The sequence below is a fragment of the Vanderwaltozyma polyspora genome, genomic scaffold (genome assembly GCF_000150035.1).
Source record: "Vanderwaltozyma polyspora DSM 70294 KpolScaffold363 genomic scaffold, whole genome shotgun sequence".
In the NCBI taxonomy this organism is placed as follows: domain Eukaryota; kingdom Fungi; phylum Ascomycota; class Saccharomycetes; order Saccharomycetales; family Saccharomycetaceae; genus Vanderwaltozyma; species Vanderwaltozyma polyspora.
In genome coordinates, this window is record NW_001834570.1 from 1 (window position 1) to 22,319 (window position 22,319).

Genomic DNA, 22,319 nt, shown 5'->3' on the forward strand with positions numbered 1-22,319 from the left:
CCTGTGAGAAACACCGTGGGTATCAACCCGGCAAGAGGCCATATAAAGCGCGTTGGCTCTTGGGAAAACCTCAGAAAATTTGAAGAGATTTGAAATAGTTTCCAACATCGAATTTAGAGGTTCATCTTAAGAAGTTTCTTTAAGGTGTGGCCTAAAGAACCGCCAACTTTGTTCAAATTTAAGGGGCAGGGTACCCAAGCCATCCCAAATTAGATACGGCTTTGCAGTTTGTTCAAATTAAAGGATGCCATAATAAATTTTTTAATTCCTTTGGTAAAGTTATCAAAACCACATTCATTTCAAATAAATGTCCTTTTATGGAATAAAAAAAAATATAAACCCCCAAAGGGTTTAAATAACCAATTCTTTCTGAATTCCTTGAATTTAAAGGGAGGTTAGTACTCCTAGTTAATTTCCATAGCAAATTGCACGTTTCCTTAGGAGATGAAATCCATAGTGTTGAACCCAGCAAGACGGGCTTTAACATCATTGCCAAGACCTGTTGGAGCAAATTGATCCCCTACATGTAAAGTTTCTGATGGTTTTATTGGATTATTAGGTGAAAAGAATTTCTGCAATATTCGCACACCTAAATCCTTGCCACCAATGTCACACCAAACATCACTACCACCGTCAAAACAACTATAGTGTAAACGTCTAGCAGGCTTAAACGTTTCTAATGAGTGTTGGATAGTTAACACAATCTCCTCCAATTGTTCTCTTGAAAGTAAGACACGAACAGGCTTTCCAGATGTCAGGTCTGATTTCTCACCTGGTACTAAACCAACAGCTCTAGGCTTACGTACCAAAACAGTTTCCACTGGTAACTTTAATCTTTCCTTCAATGTGATTAATGTTCTCTCAGCAAAATCTAAGGTAGCATTTATATCATGATCTTGCCAGTCTTTCATCTCAGGTAACACCCAGATTGAAGTATCAATAGGTTTGAACCCAAAATCGTCACCATCTTCATAATATCTAAATAAATAGTTTGATTCACCACCCATAACAGCCAAATTCGACTTTTGTTCACTAGTCAATGTAGTAGAACTATGAACTGCCACTAATAACCCATGTAATCTTGATTCATATTTGGTTGGTTCATCATAACCGGCAGCAGTACAGATACCAACCCTGATGTTAGATTCTAATAGTTTGACCATATAAGGGATAACTGGGTCGGCGTCAACTAATGACCCACCGTCTTCATATAAAGTGACATCCCCATCAAAAGTAACTAATTTTAAACCAGCTCCACCTTCCCTCTTTTGTTGAATAAAATGAAATACTTGAGCAGTGTTCAGTATATGTCTAACATCATTGAAACTTGGAGCAACCATTCTTCTTTGGGATATAGCTCTTTTAGAGTCCTCCCATAGGAAAGCTTCATGTAAAGGCAACATTGTAAAAAAAGGACCGATAGATGGAACTAACTGATTCAAACGAGATTTACCAATTAATTCATATTGACCTTCGTTACTCTCCTCGACATCTAATAACCCATTCTTTGCATCAAATTCAATTTTACTTGAAATCAATAGTTCTATATCTTGAAATATTTCAGCATATTGCCTTCTAACCCTTTCAGTGGTGACATTATCATCGTCATCGTGAGAAACAGCATGTAAAACAAATGGAGAAGCTAATAAACTTTTGATCCAAGTAATAAATTCATCTTTACGATGATTCTTCAATTGATATTCAACTCTATACTTTGATGACATTTTAACAAAAAGCAGTGGACTCTGTATTCAAATAAAGATTTAAACTAGTAGAAGGGATAGGTTTAAACACAAGTAATTATGTCCCTTTGATTTGCTGACTAGTTATACTACAATATGTGCCTCTTCAACTTGTGAGATCTTTATCAATTGTAACAAAAGTTTCCTTTAATGTACGATTCCATTATATAGTATAGGAATGTTGGGGATATTGAGAGTGGGGCTACCAGAACTTCCCCTTTATTTATATATCCGGGTAATCAATGAAAAAGTTGATATACGGTTAATGGTAATGGGGAGAATATTTGACAGGAAGACTGACATCATTAATTAAATAAGTTCTCTAGTTCATCATGAAATAAAAGTAATTTGAGATAATTTAGCAGTCAACAAACCTTTTAAACTACTCTGATTTGAAGTTCTTAAAGAATTGATTGGATTGATTCTGCCACCTTGTAATAATTATACATAATCCAAATTTAAAATCGGTAAAAAGAGAATATGGTGTTAAATAACTTAATAATTCGATATATACAGGAATATTTATTTTATTTATATGTCTAATTGAATGTTTTATGCTATCTATAAGATAGTGTTGACGTCAATTTTCTTTTGTTCTGTATCTTGAATAAATTTTTCATCAATTTGTTTTGAAAATTCATTCAATTCACCTGATAAATAATCTTTAACTGTATCTAAACCAACATGGCTACCTCCACCAACGGAACCAAACAATGAGTCACCTATAGAATTCTCGTTTCTGATTCTTACCTTATTGAAGTCGGCACCCAATGAATTTCTTAATCTATCAGAACCTTCATAACTAAATGCTATCTCAATTTCTTTCAACAATTTTTCCTCTGTAACGATGAAATTATTAGAGATATGATACAAGTTTATTAGGTTTTGCAATCTTCTTTCCTTTGCTTTGAACTCCATTAAGTTATTATTGTATTCTCTTTTCATTGCTAAGATTTCTTTTTCTTCCTCAGTTCTTTCTCTCATCATTGGTTCATTTAGGATACGGTTCAAAGATGGAATAGTTAAATCAGAAGTCTTACTCTTTTCCAATTCTTTTAATTCCCTTATATGTTCTTCTTTCAAAGCAAGCTCCTTTGCTTTGACCAACTTCTCCAAAGAGATCAACCTTTGCTCTTCCTTACGAAACGACTCAGCCAAATATCTTCTACGCAACTCAGATTTCTCATGTTTGGCAAGTCTTTGAGGAGTGGAAACATCATGCTCTACTTTTGGCTTAGAGACAGTCTTTTTGATTAACTTTTCAACATGAATAAATTCCATTGGACGCTGAACTCTAGTAGAACCTCTAGGATGTTGAACACCTTCAGCATACCCAACACCATTGACACCTAACTTCTTTGGAGCATTAGCTTTCTCCACAAGTGTTGTTTGATTCACAGTAGGTTTCTTTAGTATATTTCTAGTGACTGGTAAAACACCACTTTTGTAACCGTATTTTGCAATATTTTTCCCCATCTTTTCCCAACAAAGTTCAGGCAATCAATCAATTAAATCTTAAACAACAGCAAATTCACGATATTAGCTAACACCTTGACTACCTAAACATGCTTTAACCTTTGTAAACTAACACCTTTATGTATCATAGAATTTTTAGATACAATTTTTATCTCAATTTTTTTTTTCAGTGAAATTTCATTGAAATTCCATTATTAGCGATGGTTCATACTAAAGAGACAACAGTATACTAAGAAGGTGACAAGATATTATGAATAGATGTGTAGATGGAATCTGTAGTAGGTTTTAATGAATTGATTAGGTGCATGAGATGCTCGGATCTATTTAATTTTAATTACATAAATTGAAAAGTAAAAGTCACTACGTGATTGTATGTGAATGAGATGCGGTTCTATATTTTTTTATTAGAATTTAATGCTAAGACAGTACCTTCAACTATTGCTATATGTTCAGCTTCGTGTACTCTTTGTTCGTATTGTTCTAATGTTTCCTCTCCCGGAATTATTTGTAGTTCTTTTACTACCAATGGTTTCCCTTTATCGACTTCTTCGATAACATAATGAACCATACAACCTGCGATCAAAGGTTCACTCTCTTCTTGGCATCTTTTCCAAGCCATTTCAATAGCATGCGTAGTACCATCAAATGCACCTGGCAATGCTGGATGTAGGTTTATAATTGGAATGCCACCAATATTTGCTAAGAAAGTTGGGCCCAATATTAATAACCAGCCTGCACAAACAATTAAATCTGGTTCATTTTGTAAGATCAACTCACATAAATCTTGTTCAAATGAAACTCTGGCATTCTTACGGCCTTCTTTATCATCCTTTGGTAACTCTTTTGTATAATTATATAGAGAATGTACTTGGGTTGGTATTCCGGCATTCTCAGCTCTGGTTAAACCATAAGCTTTCTTGCTAGATGATATCACACGTACAATTTCACCATTGGCTAATTTACCTTCTTTTTGAGCATCTATCAATGCTTGTAAATTGGAACCTGAACCTGATATTAAAACGGTAATTCTGCCTCCCATTGTCACACTCGTGGTATACCCTTTTCCTCTATGGATCAAAAGTCAAGTCAATTGCTATTTTACAAAAATAATAGCTTGTATCGAAAACCTAAATAACAGATGATGAGAGAACTTGTTATAAACTGAAAAATTGATAACTAACTATTATTTCTATTATATTTAAAAATAACGTTCTCCCCGAGTCATTCAAATAAACAACATCACCATCTTAAACTTTAACTTAATTCTAATTCATTTTATATTACCTTTAATTTTTAAATATCCATCGCGATGACTCTGTTCTAATAACCAGTGCTATTATATTAGTCGAATAACAGAAACTTGAAGGGTATAATAAGATTACGTTAAGATATTTTGCATTATATTATATCCTGTTTTCCTCTGTGCTATTGATCAAATAGTATTGTCCATATCTGTAAATTCTGAATATCTTGTGAATTCCATTACATTAGAATTATTCTTCGATGACATCGGTTTACTGCAGTTCAAAAGCAGATATCACAGAATTTTCTCAGGAACCTCCATCAAACTCTAATGATTCATATATTCTCTCTTTAAATAAACCAGAAGAGTAATATAATGAGATTTCCTGACAGTTAATGATTCATGTTTACCCTTATCGTATGTTAATTATCCTATTTAAAGTTGATTCGATTAATTATCACGAGATCCGGGTAACGGACATTTTTTTAAAGCTTATTTAAGTTGAAAATACCTAAACATTGAAGATATTTATACCTTTTAAAGCTCATCTCATCAGTTATTTAGAATCTTATACAGCGATTGAAAGGTTCAAGAGGGTCTAGTGTCTTTCTGTGGGACATTTAGACGTTTCTATGTCTTTTAGGGGGAATTAGAAGATTTTCTAAGTGAAATTAAAATGAAGAATAGCAGTGATCATACGATAAATATAATCTCCAGTGAAAGATCGATTTCTGAGATCGATGGTTCTGTATCTTTTAGATTTGTGAGATCGCCGTTTTATGAGCCAGAATGTTTGCTATTGGATTCAGTAATGAGTGTTAACCCTTGTAACGAAAGGATGACAGAGACAGTACGCTTTACAATAGATCAACATTGGGTAAATATTTTACAAAAAAAATCAGGTTATAAACTTCATTTATTTTCTGGAGAAGTAAATGACATAGAATCTGATGATGATAATCTGATGTATATAAAATTTCCATGGCCTAATGAACTACGATTCAATAATGAAATTATTAAGGATAATATTAAAGGTTTGAAAAATCAAAAGGGTACAACTAACCCCGCTGATTTGACAAATTATTTGAGATTAGATGGTGAACAAAATCAACTAGAATTTGTACATGGTGCTTTAAAGAGTGAATATGTAATGTGCTGTTGTATTGTAAGATGTGTCAGTCCAGATCAATTATTACTCGAGATACTGGAACATAGTGAAATTGTACCTCTTTCCCAAACTGTGAAACTTATTACAGATGGAGATGAAGAAGGTGATATACTGGCCTCATCATTCATACTATCACTAAAGTGTCCAATTTCGTTTAAAAAAATCCAGTACCCTAGTAGATCTAAGTTTTGTAATCATATTGAATGCTTTGACTCGTATTGGTATTTGGTTTCTCAATCACAGATTCCTAATTGGAAATGTCCTATTTGTAGTTCAAAAGCTAAATTAGAAGATTTAGTGATTTGCGAACTTGTAAGCGATATATTGGAAAATTGTGAGGATGAAGTTAGTCAAGTTAAATTCTATTCAGATGGTAGTTGGGAAGAAATATTTGATTCAGATACAGATTCGTTAAAATCGACAGACTCATTAACTATTACTCAAATAAATTCATCTAGCATGATTCATAGTTCAGAAGAACCTGATATGGATTTAATTATTTGTTTGGATAGCGATGACGATAGTGTTGACAATGATAAAACTCATAGTCTGGATATTTTGAACTTTGAGGAGGAAGTTGTCCATAGAGTAAGTAAGACTACCAATACAGAAATTTTAAATGACCCAAGTAGTAGTCAGGTTCTTCATGCATCTGACCAGAGTTTGGACCCAAATCTAATGGGTGAGTTGTCTATGAATGGATTACTGTCAGAATCTTCACCTAGAAGAGAGCAAAGCAAAATTATTGTTCCAAACATTTTGGGAGGGACACCATTAAATGATGATAGTTTTATGACAGATGATGAAAATAGAATACTTTCACCTTCCTCAACATTTGGGTCTTTGTCATTCTCAGCGGATAGTTTTTCTCTTCTTGAATATGAAAAACCGAGTAAAAAGTCACAATTACGAAAATCCACCACACCAGATATTAGCATTATTACTATAGACGATTCGGAGTCTGATATAAACTTACAAAATACTACACCTATAAAAAATCAGTCCACGATCAAGAGACAATCGACGATTAATATTCCAAGAGATAAAAAATCTCAATCACTGCATGAGATGTTGCTGGGGAAGTCTCGACCACATAAATAGGTAACATCTCCTTCAATTGTATCATTAATTGTATAGCATATCTAACCTAATTCATTACTTCAAAATATTGATTTAAGTAATGTTAAAAGCATTCTTATCGAGTCTTTATTACATTTCAGCGGTAGGTGTGTGAACATCTTGTATCATTATGTAACTTGAAACAACCTACTGAACATAACTTATCACCACAGGACACACAACCTGATATACCATTAGTACCACCGCATACTGAACAAATAATGATTAGTGGTAGGACCTTTAGAAATTTCTTATTGTAGACATTATTGAATATAATTTGCTTATTAACTTTGTCTAGTGTATCAGCGTAAGATTGAAAAGTTCTTCTGCTGGTCAAAATTTTCTTTAATGCCACAATTCTATTGGTGTTCTTACGCTTAGTAGATGTAGGTTTTGTTGATCTATATGATAAATCCAAATTTTTGGGTATATCAAATTTATTCTTATGACGAATATTAGAACCTCCGCCTGAGCTTGATTCAATGTTATCCTTGCTTATACCAGTCAAACTTGAAAGTAACCCAGGAACTTCTGATTGTTCGCTAAAGTTCTCTGTATCTAATTCCATAAACCTCTTTTTTGATTGGATAATTTGAGCTTCTGTATATTTTTCAGCTAACATACCTGAATTTGATGAAGTTTGATCATTATCTTTACCATCCTCATTTTCATTACTAGCAGTATATAACCTAGCTTCTAGATCAGCCAAAGAATAATTCACACGTTTAGTTGAACGTGAAGCTGATGCATTTGCTGTTTTCTTGCTTACTCGATTACTTCTTGTAGATGGGCCATCTATCGAGGTAAAATAAACATTGGGATTATATGTTCTCCAGTTTATTTCTTCAACCAACGGTGGGATAGACATTTATACCAACTTGGGAGACTTTTATTCACCTGAATTTGTACCCTTAAACTCTAAATGGACTATACGTGCTTTTAGTTATCTGAACCTTAAATACCATTCTTATTTAACATTATATTTAACAATTCCATATGATTGATTTTACCATAATTAACAACGCGATGCTTAATTATGACATACTCAACTCTGGTTAAAATAAGTTAAAATGAAGAATCTTTAATGTATAATGTAGGAGCTATTTATCAGTATATATATATGTCTATATATGCGGATTGGACATATTATTTACCCAACTTTTGACCCTTTCCTGGGAATTTCCTTTTTTCTGCAGAGGTTCCAAAGAAATCTCTTGCAGAAAACGAGTTTTGACTGTCATTGTTGTTGTCTTTACTATTTAATATTGCTAGTCTAGGATTGTAAGGTGTTCCAGCCTTCCCTGGTTTGTTTGAACCATTTCCTAACCTACTACCTCTTCCACTAAAAGTATTAATTCTGGTACCATCAAGATTAGAGAAAAGAGAAATAAACCATCTGGGTGGTTTAAAGCTCCCAATAGAGTATTCACTAGCATTCTTGTTGGTAAATAACCACCACGACAATGGACCAAAACTGTTGGTATCTAAACATTGGAAAAAGTAGCCAGTACAGACACCAATGACACATAATTGAAATGCGTTTTCACCTGCATTAAATACAAAAGATATAATCATTTCCATTACTGGATAATATTTACCCTTGATAGGTAGTACACCGTAGTATAATATTTGAGATTCAGGATGATCCATTGCCCAAGTGTAACCGATACAGGAGGTGAAAGCACTTTGTAAGATGAATTGTTCCTTTGATGATCTGAACCATGCAGAACAACTAATGGCAATGATAATCATGCAACATAAAATATAATAAGCATAATGAGCCTTGTCACCTCTAAAATGTACAGTTTCTAAATGACTTGATCTTGAATATAAATTATAAAATTCCAAAATTGTTGCTAATGCTTGAGTGGCAGTACCTGGAATGATGATGATACATGAAGTGAAAATACGCCAAAACTGAAAACGTTTCACAACATCATACCAGGAATACACGAATTTATCTAATCCAATAATTGATAATTTCCATAACCCAATAATAGTGACGATTGCAGTTAATAAATATCTTGTGATAGGGGGAATATTCGTAAACCAACTACTCCCGGCAGCCGTATTAGGATTATTTATATTCTTATTTGAGTTCATTTATCTCACTTTAATTAATCTGTATCCTCTTTACCTATTTAACAGTAAGAAAAATCACTAAAATCAACCTTATTGAATTCTTGTAATAAAACGTAATGGAAACTTTATCTCAGGTTTTTAACCAATGTTGTACCAAACAAACCTCCACAACCTTTGAAAAAAAAATTAGGTAGCTATCAAGCAAAGAAATAAGCCTTCTAATACACTAACTTGAGTTGCTTGACTGGAGTTGTTTCAATCTTTAAAACTAGTTATCCATTGTAAAATACCAAGGTTATAGCTTTTAGCAGTATTTAAATCTGTAGTAAATATATATTTGATATACGTAATCGATCGCGAAATACGCCAGAATAAACTGTTACAGATAGTGAAATAGGAAGAGATGAATAACTGTGTAAAAGATCATTGACACCTTGAGAAACTTGATTGATTTCCTCAGTAACCTTTCAAATGGTTAGAATGATGATATCTTATCTTAATTAAGGATCTCTAATCCGTTTGAATGAATATTGTAACGATGACGAGTATCCGTATGCTAATTCAGGTTGACGAGTAAGAGGTGAGAAATGATACAAAGAGAAAAAAAAGGTGAGGAAGAGTAGTTGCAACATTTATTGATGTTTTCAAAATTCTTTATTGATATATATATAGTGAAGATTTTCTATCTTCAAAACAATAGCCCACGGTTCAAGATATTGGTCAGCAAAGATAAAGATTAGCTATAAGAAATTGAGACATGAGGTTGCTAATCTGGGATTGATTGAAACTGCATATAAATGTTGAAGAGTGGGAAAAAACATATAAATAAAGATCAATTCAAGGTTCTTATTCCTTTTTCTTTTGTTTTATTTTATAATTTATATTGGATCAGGTTTGTCCTTACCCAGATATAGAGACACTTTAAACTTCTGAGATGTGTGTCTGCCTGTCTGATCACTAGCTATATAGCATTAAATCCGTCCGTCTTAAAACCGCCATATGAAAAATTATTGAAAAATTATTGAAAAGCTCATCTCATCGCTATGATAAAGCATATTAGAACAAGAAAGTATTGGTAACGTCTAATCAATAGTTAGGTCCTAATTGTTGATAAGGAGGATCTTTATGATTCAAGAATTGTTGTTTTGATCAAGGTTTTGGGTTTATGGTGTGTGTTTTTTTAACTCATCCTTTACAAATATTATATCGTTGAACTTGAATTGAACAAATTCGTTTTTATAAAAATTCAAAGAGCTAGTTGAAAGATTCACAAAGAATAACGAGGTTAGTAGTTGAGTGGAAATTTTGGATACTGAAATTATAGTTTAGTAAATATCAAGAAATGTCTGGTCGTTCGAATAGACAGATCTTGACACAAGGTGAAAAGTACCTTAACAAGAAACTAAAAAAGTTTGGTACCGATGAAGTGACATTCGATAAAGATTCAAGGTTAGACTTCTTAACTGGGTTCCATAAACGTAAAGTTCAAAGACAGAAGAAGGCCCAAGAGTTTATTAAGGAACAAGAGAGACAGGCTAAGATAGAAGAGAGAAAAAAAATCCGTGATGAAAGAAAGAATGATTTCGAAGGTAAAATGAAAGAGTTCGAAAGAAACATGGCACTGCAATTTGACAGCGAACTAGACGATGACAGTGAAGATGATGAAGATAAAGAAAAAAAATCAAAGTCAAAGACTAAGACTAAGAAAAAACAAGGTAAGGATGAAAATGATGATTATGAAAATTGGGAAGGGTTTGGTTCAGAAGAAGAAGGAAGCCAAGATGATGATAAAGTAAGACCAATATTGAAGAAACAAATACTTGATAAATCGGTCTATGGTGAAGATACCACTGTAGAAATTGAATCTTTGGAACCAAATGATAATTTTGAATATTTGGCAAAGGTTAATAACGTTAAATTAGAAAAAGCTGAAAAGATTTTAAATGAAAGCATAACTAGGGCGACTAAATATGCTAAATTTTTAGGAATGTCTGATAAAGATGAAGAAAACAAAGTGAAAAAGGCTAAACAAAAAAAGAAGAAGTTCAGATATTTAACTAAAACCGAAAGAAAGGTTAACCAAATAAAGGCCAATTCTAACAAACGTAGAAAATAATTGTTCATTTCTATTATCCTGATGTTATTATTTTTTTATTACTATCCATTTATTTATAAATATTTTATAATGTCATTATATACATCTATTCTATCATATCAATCCACGTCATTATTGTGTAATTAGTGCTACTTTATAAAACAAATTATTGCATCGTTTCATTGGAGGATTGATTGATAGTATTTAAATCTATTTTTCGGCGTTTATGGAGATGTAGTCACTTTCTAATCTAAAGATGACCCAAATACCTCTTCTAATTATCTCTAGATATTGAATTTCACCATCAAAAAGCATGGCGGTTGTAAAATTGAAACCTAAGTAATGACCTAGACTAATCCAAACCCACCAAAATCTAACAATAAAATCGAATAAAACAGAAACACGATAATATTCTTTTGGGAATGTAACAGATTTCCCAACCCTTATGTTTTTAATAGAGTTTAAGGACCAATCATTAAATAAATCCCAATAGAAAGTGTAACATGATTGTATCAACATGAAGAATTTCTGGAATTTAGTATGATAATGACTGGAGTGTGGATAGGATCTTAATAACCACATGCAAACTAAAATTGGTAAACTAGATGCATATTTTAGCATATTGTAAAATAGCATCTTATCCTTTGGATTTGCTCTAAATTCTCTTAAACATTGAAACATTCTAATGAATACAGGGAATAATGCAACTAATAAATCTATATGGCTGAATTTTAGCTCTCCAAAGGCCAAAATGGACAAATATAGTGTGAAATCAATCAATGGTTTTGAGAAAGAAGTCAGAGTATCAGAAATCAAAATATAAGTGGTTCTCAATGGACGTGGTTGAGATTCAATTAATAATAATCTTTTACAACAATAGAAAACGACCGGCGAATTCTTTAATATCATTGAAATTATAATAACAAATTGAATCAATGGAAGCATATCTCCAATCCACATAAAACCGTTAGATAATTGGCTACTTCCATCACTATTTTCCTTAATGTACCAGAATGTCATTGTAGCTACATGAAGTGGGAATATTATCATTAACATTCTAACAGCTAATTGGCGAGAAGCTTTATATACTTGTCCGTGAGAATATGATACTCTAATATCACCAGGCTTCCTAGTAATCACTAGATGGGATATATCCATCAATTTGGAAGAGATTACATGCAATATCCATTGCCATACCCAAACAGCTAGTAAAATTAATAAATTTAACCTTTGAGGAATTGGAACTGCAATGGAATCAAATTTTAGTATCTCTTCAGTCGAAACCATGATTGATAATTACAGAGCTGTTTGATAGGGACCCAATTGACCTTATATGAACCATAACATTAATGCAAAATCTTTAAATATACTTCTTTTAATTTTATAATCCATCTTTGTCAATATGACAGGTGTCCAAGAATGTCGAATTTTTCAATGAGTTAAAAATGTGTACTGAAAAAGAACGATTATTTAAGTTCGAAACTAACACGAAAGCCCAGAAAATATACAGGAGACAAATCAAGAGTTGGTTACTTCGTATATCGTTTCAAGAAAGTACCATTTCGAGTAAGACATGTTGTAATAGGAGTCGAGGGTCCTTTCCTGGTAAAATTCAGGGTTTTTATATTTTAATCCTTCCAGATATTAATATCTGTTCATGATTAGCATAGAAATGTAGAATTACTACAATCATCACTACAAAAAGGAAAACTCGATCAAATTACATTAGCAAGAATAGATATGGGTTATATGGAAAAAAAGGAAAACGTTGGTGCTGTTTTCAAATTGATAGATTTCTTATACACGTTGAAGTCAATTGCAAAAAACAAATTTTCTTTCGAAGAGGAAAAACTTTCAGAATTTTCAGTGTTTGGCTATGTTGTAGTAGTCTGTCATTTCTAAAAAGATAGTCGATCCGCTTGGGGCGACAACTTGGTCATCATGTTAATCTCTTGTAAAAGTAATGAAAAAAAAAAATTTATTCTTTTTTTTTTTTGAAGTATATATTTAACTTCAACAACGAAAAGAAATCTATCAACGTAGATCATCTGATCTACAGCCAACATATATCTCTACATACACCTGTGGTTAAAGGTGTGCCTTGCCTTGACTTCTATATCTTAATGAAGATAGAGATTAAGATGTAATTCCACTTTTAAAGTAGTAATGCTTTGACTTTTAAATGACAAATTTTCATCGAGTTTATATACTTTTCAGAACTGCTGTCCGGGTAATAGTATGAAGAAAATTCCAATCATTTTAGGGCACATGATTTTACGTATAGCATGCTTTTAGTTGAGGTATCGTGCGAAAGGTGATGTATGATGGTGTGGAATATACGCGTGAAGTATCTAATCTAAGTAGGGTAATATATTTAGTCTAGTTAGGAATAGATATATTAGGTACAATCTTAAATGGTTAATTAACACAGTTATTGACGATATAGTTTCACTTAAAGAGCTTGCTTTATGTAGAACTTGTTTAGATAAATTATATAATATCTAAGTATATAATTCTATCTCTTTATATAGATATTTATTTAGTTAGCTCTCTATTATAGTAATATTGTCTTAGTCTTATTAAAATAGAATTAACAAACATAAAAAGATTAACCTTGATAATAAAAGTGAACCTTAAGGAAGATTCTTCTCAGCAATATTCCTTTCCCTTTTATACCTAGTTATTCCAGGACGATTAAAGTCTTTGTTCTTATTTTATGCAAATCCTATTCTTGGCCACTTTGACATTGGAGTCATTCCGTCACTTTGTTTATTATCATTCATAAGTTACCCTGTTCAGTCACGTGGAAGTCCAACATGAGGGCGGGTAATGTTTTTTAAAATCAATTACAAAAAGCGTCTGAGGGGAAAAGAATCAGGATATTGACATATAAGAAGAATTATAAAGATAAGCAATAACAATAACAATAAAATCAAAGTCAGTATTTTAAACCTAAGGTTATACCCATAAGGTTAGAATTTTTCAAGAACTGTTAAAGGAAAGATTAGATGAATTTATTTATTGGCGACAGAAAATGCAACGATTTTTTGAAAGAATGTACGTACTTTTGCCTTTCTCCATGTTCGAAGAAATGGTCTACTTATAAAATAGACTCTACCATAGTCGATGAGAAATTTTTAATGTCGAGAACACTTGAAAACTGACTATGTGGGTTTTAGTATCTACTTTCTTTACTTTGTCATCTACTTAAGAATGAAATTTGGATTAGCCGCTAACCATGTTGTGATATCGCATTGCTATTGTGATCATGTGACTTTGAATTTCGGTAGCTCATTTTAGTCACGTGATTCGTAATTAGTTTCTAAAAGAAAAAAATGTTTAATGTCTTAAAATTTAAACCTACGATTAAATTTTTCAATAGTTATTAAAAGCAATAAGATAGTATTGAATGCATCATTAGAGAGTGAAAAAGGTCAAATACTTATCTCAAGGTCGATAAAAGGGTGTCAATTAGGTTTGTCAATTAGCTTGGACTTTCCCAAAAAATTTTTTTTTTATTATTGGTTCTGTAACGTTAAGATTTAATTTCACTGTGTTAGATCGAAGTTTCAGTTTACAATGCTTACTCTGAACGGTTATAAAATCTGGGTCAATGTGCCTAGATTTGTTTCCAGTACTGGGTTTGTCGGTTTAGGTTCGAGAGGATTTCATAATAGTGAAATGCTATTTAGCACACAGAAAGATCTCAATTTTAACGGAATTCCAAAGGTAATTACTCCACAAATGTTAAAAATTATTCCCAATGATGAAGATTTAATGGTTTTAGAAAAACAAGATGAACTGGTCAAAAGACGTCGTAGGCTGGCTAAAGAAATTACAAAAATGAAGAAATTGAAACCTTTGTCGCCAGGTTTAAGATGGTGGAAGACTCCTATTTATCCATATTTATATAAAGGTCGTCCTGTAAAAGAATTGACAATTCCAAAAAAAGGTACTGGTGGTAGAAATAATTCTGGTAGAATTACTGTTCGTAGCAGAGGTGGTGGACATAAAAGACGTCTAAGATTGGTAGATTTCTCTAGAATGGAAGCAGGTAAACAGACTGTTGAAAGAATTGAATATGATCCAGGTAGAACCTCTCATATCGCTTTGTTGAAACATAATAAGACAGGTACTTTATCATATATTTTAGCTTGTGATGGTTTAAGAGCTGGAGATATTGTCGAATCCTACAGAAAGGGTATCCCTAACGACTTAATTAAAGAAATGGGTGGTCAAGTTGATCCTGCCATTTTGAGTGTTAGAAGTTGTCAAAAGGGGAATTGTTTGCCAATTTCCATGATTCCAATAGGTAGTGTTGTTCACAACGTCGGTATCACTCCGATTGGTGGTGGTAAGTTCTGCCGTTCTGCCGGTACATATGCTCGTATTATCTCTAAATTGCCTAGTAAGAAGAGAGCTGTAATTTGCTTACAAAGTGGTGAGCATCGTTATGTTTCTCTAGAAGCTTGTGCTACCATGGGTGTTGTATCGAATTTTGATCATCAAAACAGCTCTTTAGGTAAAGCTGGTAGATCCAGATGGATGGGTAGAAGACCAAAAGTTAGAGGTGTAGCCATGAACAAATGTGACCATCCTCATGGTGGTGGTCGTGGTAAGTCGAAGTCTAACAAGGTTTCACAATCTCCATGGGGTCTATTAGCAAAGGGTTATAAGACAAGAAGAGGCAAGAACCAAAATAGATTGAAGGTAAAGGATAGACCAAGAGGTAAAGATAAAAGACAATGAACAATCAAATTTCAATTTTATTATGATTTCCTTGCATATATTTTATTTCAATTTGAGAATTCAATATTAGAATTAGGAGGTTAAGGCTAAACCTCTAATTTGAAACTTTCGATGAAACTCTTTTAACTATTCATATTTGTATTTAATTTCATGTATTTTTCCCATATCCTGTAGATATTAGTTATAAAAAATAAAGAATCACATAATTAAATTAAACCATTACGTTATAAAAGACTGCGATAAGTAAATATAAAAGCTAATTATCTAATTCTTCAATTCGGCAAATTTCCAATCGCCTAATTCGATGATTGAGCCAATGACAATCTTAGTATGTTCGGCCATATGATCGAAACTTAACCTATCCAAAGTATCCATAGTGGTATGTATATATTTACTAGTTTTGCTAAATTCACTTTCGATAACGAACGCGGCAGGGAAACCGTTCTTTGTAGCACTACCATGATCACTACAAGCATAACCACACTCAGTTTCTATGTATGGAATACTTAAATATGCATCAATAATTAATTTCACAAAATTAGTTAAAGCTTCTGTAGTATAATCTGTAACAAGACCAACATGTTCATATTTAGGATCTTGAACATAGCCTGTCATGTCTTGCTGTAACATGGCAACCACACGTTTATTTTCAGTTGAGTAGTGAGTGAAAACGTCAAGAGAACCTAGTAACCCAGCTTCTTCGGCAGAATAGAAATGGAATTCAACTGTATTCTTTGGTCTCTGACCTTTCTTCAAAAAATATTCAACATATAATCTTAATGCCTCAAGGTTGGTTACAGTACCAGAACCGTCATCATCAGCACCTGGAGCTGCCAATACACTAGGCAAAATTAAGTTCATAGAATCTTGATGAGACCCCATTACGATAATATCATCCGGCGTTTCTGATCCTTCAATTTTAACAATGATAGAGTATTGTTTCCAATTATGGGAGAATCTTTCAACTGTCAAAACCTTTTCAGGCAACCCACTGGTAATATTTTGTATTTTTTGCTCCAGCCATTGAGCAGATTGATAGCCATATTCTGATTTATAATAACGAGTGTAAAAACTAGTGAATTTAGCCAAATTGTCATACATTGAGTGTTTATCAATATTATCAATTAATTTCTGAACAATTTGGTCATTGGAAACTAGAGCTGGGTATTTATAAGTTGGAACAACTTTATTTTCAGGCCTCTTGTTGAAAAATGGCAACTCAACATGTTCAGTAATATCGATAAATCTGACGCCCTTTCTTAACAACGATAGCTTCTCATATTCAGGGACAGTAATAGTAGTATCTTCAGATAATTGTAAAACTCTTCGAGACACAAATGGTAAACCTACGGTTACTTGAACGATTGTCAAAATAAATGTAATAAACGAAAATAATTTCATAACTGTTACTGTATGGTATTTTAAAACTAGACCAGCTAGAACTCCAAATTTATACTTGGCCTATTGAAATCAATACTAACAATTAACAACAAGATTGTAATTGAGAACAAAACTTCGAAAATTAATCTAGTTTTATTCCCCTTATATATACCATTCATTTATTTTTATTTCACTCATCCAATTTCTTCACCTTTAGAATATTTTCATTCATGAAGAACTTCCCCGGAATCAAGGTAACTTGGTTTGTATCCAATAACGATGAGATGGCTTAAAAAGATGATTAAGAATTAGAGCCTATAGGAAATGTTATGATATTATGATATAAATGAAGGTATATAAAGTATTTATCAATGTGTTTAATCTTAATTTAGTATATATAACTTTTTAGTTTTTGTCATTTTTAAAACATTTTGAAGTTACTTTAAAATTGTGAAATTGTAAAATTTTGAAATTGTGGATAATTAATTGTCAAGTTATTAAAAGATAACATCTTCCTCATTGTCAGCTACAAGATCATTAGTACTTTCATTTTCTGTTTGAATAGTCATTGTTCCTTCTGTTTCCGTTTCTGCTTCTTCTTCATTGGTGGACTCGTTATTTCCAGATTTTGCAGCTTCTTCTGCCATCTTTGCTTTTAGTTCTTCATCCAATTTAGCAGTTTGTTTTTGTTTAGTTTCCTGCACTTTTTTCAGTCTATAAAATTCTTCTCTATCCATTTCATCCAATTCACTATTGATGTATGCAATTGTATTTTCAGTTCTTGGGATGATAACATGCTCAATGGCGTTGACTCTTCTATTTGTAACCTTAATAACTTCGTCTAATATAATGAATGCAGTTTGTAAAGATGCTAGTTCTACTAATGTCTCTACTGCCTTTGAATATATTTCCTTTGCACGTTGGACTTGCTGACCACCACGACCTAGACCAGTTAATTTAAAATCATTGATACTTTTATCAATATATGATTCAAATTGTGGTAAATAGACACCACTGACATTATCTTGACGAGCTCTGACCTTGAATCTAGCATTGTAGACACTCTCTTGTACTTGGTAACCAATATTTTCACCAGTAGCATATGAAACTTCTGCTAATGAGAATGCTGCTGTTTGCATTACACGGCCCATTTTTTGCTTGGCTTCATCAATTCTCTTGGTAATATCACGGAAACGTTTAGTCAAGGCTTCAGACTTACGTTTCAATAAAGAATGCCCTTGATTAGCACCCTTTAACTTGGTCTTCATGACACCCAATGTCATACGGGTGGGAAATACCTGCTCTCTGTTACCTGACATGTTATATTTTTAACTATTTATTAGATTACTTTTTTTCTTCTTCCAACCCTAGATCCCTTCAAACTTTCCTTAGCATACAATAAAGATCTAAAACAACACAATTGTACTCCACAATTAACTTGATTCAATACCTTACCCTTCTTAATATCAACATTTACTCAAATATTAACCCAATAGTTGCATATTCTTCCTATTCCTTTACTTATATTTAGTTCCGAAGCAAACCTTTGAAATTAGGATTTCGGGTAACTTGCCTAACCAGTATGTATCAAATAAGCAACAATGATTATTTGATTGAAGGTAAAGATGGGTTAAAAGTAGGTAGGTAGATAGGTAGGTAAATAAGTAATACATATTATATACATGACATTTGGATTCATTTTTTTTTGTTACATTAAATTGATAATGTCTTCCATTGATTTTTTTGATGTTAAATTTTTTGAGAGTCTTTTGTCGTAAAATGTCGTAATCAATTTTAAAAAGTGGCATCAAGACATTGAATCAAGAAGATTCAAAGTGTTCATATTAAGCTATTTTTGAGAATTAGATATGACGGAAGGGTAGTGAGGAGGCGAGAAGGTATTGGTTGGAAGATTATTTGCTAACCCATTCTGTTGAACTCATTTGAGATAATCTACTTAGAGCTCTTGCAAAAGCGAACTTTTCTTCATCTAATGCAAACAATTGAGCACCTTTCGCTATTTCTTTTGTAAACCCATGTTTAGTTACTAATTCATCATTCTCTAGTAATTCCTCTTCTTTGGTATCTGTTTCTTTCTCAATTGGTTTCAATTCAAAGTCATTTAATAATTCCGAAGGGTCAACAAACAAATTTGAAAATTTATCTGCTGCTGTGGTAGCAATCTTTCCACCGTTATCATAAACTGCATCTAAAAATGTGATAAATCTTCTAACTTCATCACGAACGTAAACCGAAAGAAATGGGATGTCAGTTATTATAAATGCTTTAAAATTATTTGCCAGCGTCAAATAATCACCAGCGGCTAGTGGTTGGCCACATAATTCTTTAAATGTGAATTGAGCTACTCTGGAAACAGTACATTTAGGAACATTTATTTCTCTACCCCACGTTGTTAATTTGTAATTGTAAACAATCTCATCAACGACTTTATGGTTATCAAGATTCTTGTCGATGTGAATTTGTGAAAAATAATCATACCACTCCTTTACATGGTTTTGTCTGAATAAAGCACATTCACGAGAGTCATACTGTAATCCTTTCTCTGGATAATAGTATACCGATGATACAGGGCGTGGAATTTTACGATAATCAGTTGGTGAATTTAAATGTGTCACGGCTGTTCTTGATTTGATAAGTTCAATGCAAGGGATGAAAGTTTGTCTCTGAACACCATTGATATATAGCTCATCTGGATGTCTGTTTGAAGTAGCAAACAATACAACACCATGGTTGGATGATAGCAAAAGAGTCAACAACCTTCTTAAAATCATTGCATCGGCAACATCGGTTACTTGAAATTCATCAAAACACAAAAGTCTTGCAGTATTTGAAATTTCTGCAGCTAAGAATGGGATAGGATCAATTTCAACACCCTTTTCTCTACCCAGATCATCAAGATTCTGCTCTTTTATAATTTCATGAGATCTTTTATGGACATCTTGCATGAATTGATGAAAATGAATTCTCTTTTTACTCAAATGTGAAGGAACTGTAGAATAGAAAAGATCCATCAACATAGTCTTCCCACAACCAACATCACCGTATAAGTATATACCTTTAGGTATATCCTGTCCTATATCTGTTATTGATTCTTTCTTCGTTGGGTAGATAGATTTGAATTTTTGAAAGATGTTTGCTTTCCAACCTACTTGATCTAATGCAGAAGGTGTTTTAACTTCAGGTGGCTTGTAAGTTTTTAATGCATCGTAAAGAGTTCCTAAAGTCTTTATAACGCCTCTCTGGTATTGGTCGTCTCTCAATTTGTTTAATTTCACCAGTCGATCATACTCTTCAATTGGCGTTCTCTCTGCATCACTTGTTCCTGATGTATGGTTGAACCTGATCAATATACTACTGTATTTGTACCTGCTATTTCGAGATATCTTACATATTCCGAATAGTGTTCTTTTAGTCGTTGAATTCAGCATAAAGTTCATTACTCTATATGTTTTTTTCTTTTTTTGCTTTTATTAATGTTTCAATCTAATTGAAGATTTTAAATATGCAATCTTAAGCACAGCAAAGGTTAAGTTCTCTTGTAAAGTATAGCTATCAAAATTTAATTGAATATCGGTATTTTCAATGTAATCCGGCTCTTTCAGTAATTCAATATATGTAAAACTTGTTCCTATACAAGATCAAGCTTTTTATTGGTATATCAGTGGGTTTTACTCCCGGAGTAACGAAAAAAGTCATGGTTTATATTTCGCTCCATTAATTAAAGGAGAACAGGGATAGAACATTTAATCCTAGCGAGATATTTTAATGTATACATTATGAACGATTTAATAACATATATAATGTTTTGTTCATTCATAATACATCCCTCATGCAACTCATAATTCCAACAATAGAGACATGTGAATAGAGAAGGCTTTTGAAATTACACCATTCGTAGAGACACATGACTTTATAATGACTAAAAAACCTGAATCATTAATGAATTCTGAAGTTTTTGTCGAAATCTTGGTGAGATATTGATGTATCGAGAAGTTTTCTCTTGTTTATGTTAAAAATCAATTTCCATTTTATATCAGAACAATCTACCTTCTATATTTTGAACATTGTTGGGTTTTTTGACAAAACTAATTTCAACAAATTCAATACCTTACTTCTTTGAATGTAATCTGAAATAAACGACCCAAGACTCTATTACAACAAATTGTTGGGAAGTCAGTGTAATAAATAGAAATATCACGAAACCTCAGTTCAGTTGGATCATTTTTACCTTTAAATACAAAAACTTCAGTTTTCAAAATTCTATTTGGACTTGATGACTCAAGAAAAGATTGTTGGTCATTCTTTAGCAACCAAAGGTTTCTTTTAATCCAATAGGCCAATTAAATAAAAAGCTCTTGTTTATCTAGTAACTAGTAAATAAGTATCCTTGTATGTAAGAAACTGTTGTCCCTTCCTTTAGAAAAAGTTATTCATTTTTATATTCATTTATTTCTTCTTAAAAGAGTATCAGATTTGTATATATTAGCCGCCTAGTAAATACGAGTCTGCCTTAATTAACCAATATAAACTGTTTTAAGTGCGGTGTTTGGACTTAATCCGGCATGTGATATTTTCCAATTATAATCATCAAAAACGAATATGTATTTCAAGTGACTTCTTGTAATGTACAGGTGTTGGGTGAAAATGTATGGGTGTATGACAAACGCTTTTAAAAAAAATAAAAAATAAAAGAAAGATTGTAAACATCGATGAAAAATTAAGTTCTGTGTAAGGAAAATCGATAAAGATAAAGTATGTACGGTCATCATTAAACAAAAATTGAGAGCAATGGGATAACAAGAATTCAATTCCAAGAGAAAAGCCTCCATAAACATTTGGGATAAGTGCATTTTACTTAACAGATACCCACGTTCAGCTTCTAAACCACATCACATGTATTATACAACTGGGAAACATTAACTGCTTACTTTGAGATTTTACACTATACTCACTGTTCGCATATATTCATCTCAATATTATTATCTAGGCTCAAGCAGGTTCGTTATCACTCTCTAAGCTCTCTATCAATTCGTACTAGGCTAGGCTAGGCTAGGCTAGGCTAGGTTAGCGTTCAACTGCTCTTTGGTATTCCCGGGCGCGACCAGACAAAATTGTCTAACGTAACTTTCGGTATCCAGAAAACCAAGGTCACCTCTACGATAAATTTACTGTAAATTTCAAGAAAACTATGGTTGAAACTGAAAAATGATCGACCGACGCAACTTTAGATCAAAACTCTTATTG

The 22,319-nt window shown here is 32.5% G+C and overlaps 12 protein-coding genes across 12 annotated transcripts; 3 read left to right on the top strand and 9 right to left on the bottom strand.

Annotated features, from left to right (window-relative positions):
• Nucleotides 1–437: 437 nt before the first annotated feature.
• On the bottom strand, nucleotides 438–1,724 carry ISN1 (IMP 5'-nucleotidase; the record flags this gene model as incomplete). The annotated part of the gene is made up of 1 exon (XM_001642669.1): nucleotides 438–1,724. The coding sequence occupies one exon, from the start codon at nucleotides 1,722–1,724 to the stop codon at nucleotides 438–440; it is 1,287 nt and encodes a 428-aa protein (XP_001642719.1).
• Nucleotides 1,725–2,303: 579 nt separating this feature from the next.
• Nucleotides 2,304–3,218, bottom strand: PET123 (mitochondrial 37S ribosomal protein mS26 PET123; the record flags this gene model as incomplete). Its single annotated transcript, XM_001642670.1, has 1 exon — nucleotides 2,304–3,218. The coding sequence occupies one exon, from the start codon at nucleotides 3,216–3,218 to the stop codon at nucleotides 2,304–2,306; it is 915 nt and encodes a 304-aa protein (XP_001642720.1).
• A 391-nt stretch (nucleotides 3,219–3,609) lies between these two features.
• On the bottom strand, nucleotides 3,610–4,257 carry ADE8 (phosphoribosylglycinamide formyltransferase; the record flags this gene model as incomplete). The annotated part of the gene is made up of 1 exon (XM_001642671.1): nucleotides 3,610–4,257. One exon carries the CDS (start codon nucleotides 4,255–4,257, stop codon nucleotides 3,610–3,612), a length of 648 nt encoding a protein of 215 aa, XP_001642721.1.
• An 880-nt stretch (nucleotides 4,258–5,137) lies between these two features.
• Kpol_363p4 (Siz/PIAS RING finger protein) lies at nucleotides 5,138–6,730 on the top strand (the record flags this gene model as incomplete). Its single annotated transcript, XM_001642672.1, has 1 exon — nucleotides 5,138–6,730. The coding sequence occupies one exon, from the start codon at nucleotides 5,138–5,140 to the stop codon at nucleotides 6,728–6,730; it is 1,593 nt and encodes a 530-aa protein (XP_001642722.1).
• A 115-nt stretch (nucleotides 6,731–6,845) lies between these two features.
• VPS71 (Vps71p) lies at nucleotides 6,846–7,616 on the bottom strand (the record flags this gene model as incomplete). Its single annotated transcript, XM_001642673.1, has 1 exon — nucleotides 6,846–7,616. The coding sequence occupies one exon, from the start codon at nucleotides 7,614–7,616 to the stop codon at nucleotides 6,846–6,848; it is 771 nt and encodes a 256-aa protein (XP_001642723.1).
• A 278-nt stretch (nucleotides 7,617–7,894) lies between these two features.
• On the bottom strand, nucleotides 7,895–8,851 carry DFM1 (Dfm1p; the record flags this gene model as incomplete). Its single annotated transcript, XM_001642674.1, has 1 exon — nucleotides 7,895–8,851. The coding sequence occupies one exon, from the start codon at nucleotides 8,849–8,851 to the stop codon at nucleotides 7,895–7,897; it is 957 nt and encodes a 318-aa protein (XP_001642724.1).
• Nucleotides 8,852–10,172: 1,321 nt separating this feature from the next.
• RRP17 (rRNA-processing protein RRP17) lies at nucleotides 10,173–10,946 on the top strand (the record flags this gene model as incomplete). Its single annotated transcript, XM_001642675.1, has 1 exon — nucleotides 10,173–10,946. One exon carries the CDS (start codon nucleotides 10,173–10,175, stop codon nucleotides 10,944–10,946), a length of 774 nt encoding a protein of 257 aa, XP_001642725.1.
• A 189-nt stretch (nucleotides 10,947–11,135) lies between these two features.
• ERD1 (Erd1p) lies at nucleotides 11,136–12,212 on the bottom strand (the record flags this gene model as incomplete). The annotated part of the gene is made up of 1 exon (XM_001642676.1): nucleotides 11,136–12,212. One exon carries the CDS (start codon nucleotides 12,210–12,212, stop codon nucleotides 11,136–11,138), a length of 1,077 nt encoding a protein of 358 aa, XP_001642726.1.
• A 2,292-nt stretch (nucleotides 12,213–14,504) lies between these two features.
• On the top strand, nucleotides 14,505–15,674 carry RML2 (mitochondrial 54S ribosomal protein uL2m; the record flags this gene model as incomplete). Its single annotated transcript, XM_001642677.1, has 1 exon — nucleotides 14,505–15,674. The coding sequence occupies one exon, from the start codon at nucleotides 14,505–14,507 to the stop codon at nucleotides 15,672–15,674; it is 1,170 nt and encodes a 389-aa protein (XP_001642727.1).
• A 264-nt stretch (nucleotides 15,675–15,938) lies between these two features.
• On the bottom strand, nucleotides 15,939–17,075 carry Kpol_363p10 (putative aminopeptidase; the record flags this gene model as incomplete). Its single annotated transcript, XM_001642678.1, has 1 exon — nucleotides 15,939–17,075. The coding sequence occupies one exon, from the start codon at nucleotides 17,073–17,075 to the stop codon at nucleotides 15,939–15,941; it is 1,137 nt and encodes a 378-aa protein (XP_001642728.1).
• Nucleotides 17,076–17,551: 476 nt separating this feature from the next.
• On the bottom strand, nucleotides 17,552–18,373 carry VMA8 (H(+)-transporting V1 sector ATPase subunit D; the record flags this gene model as incomplete). The annotated part of the gene is made up of 1 exon (XM_001642679.1): nucleotides 17,552–18,373. The coding sequence occupies one exon, from the start codon at nucleotides 18,371–18,373 to the stop codon at nucleotides 17,552–17,554; it is 822 nt and encodes a 273-aa protein (XP_001642729.1).
• A 594-nt stretch (nucleotides 18,374–18,967) lies between these two features.
• AFG1 (Afg1p) lies at nucleotides 18,968–20,512 on the bottom strand (the record flags this gene model as incomplete). The annotated part of the gene is made up of 1 exon (XM_001642680.1): nucleotides 18,968–20,512. The coding sequence occupies one exon, from the start codon at nucleotides 20,510–20,512 to the stop codon at nucleotides 18,968–18,970; it is 1,545 nt and encodes a 514-aa protein (XP_001642730.1).
• Nucleotides 20,513–22,319: the final 1,807 nt, after the last annotated feature.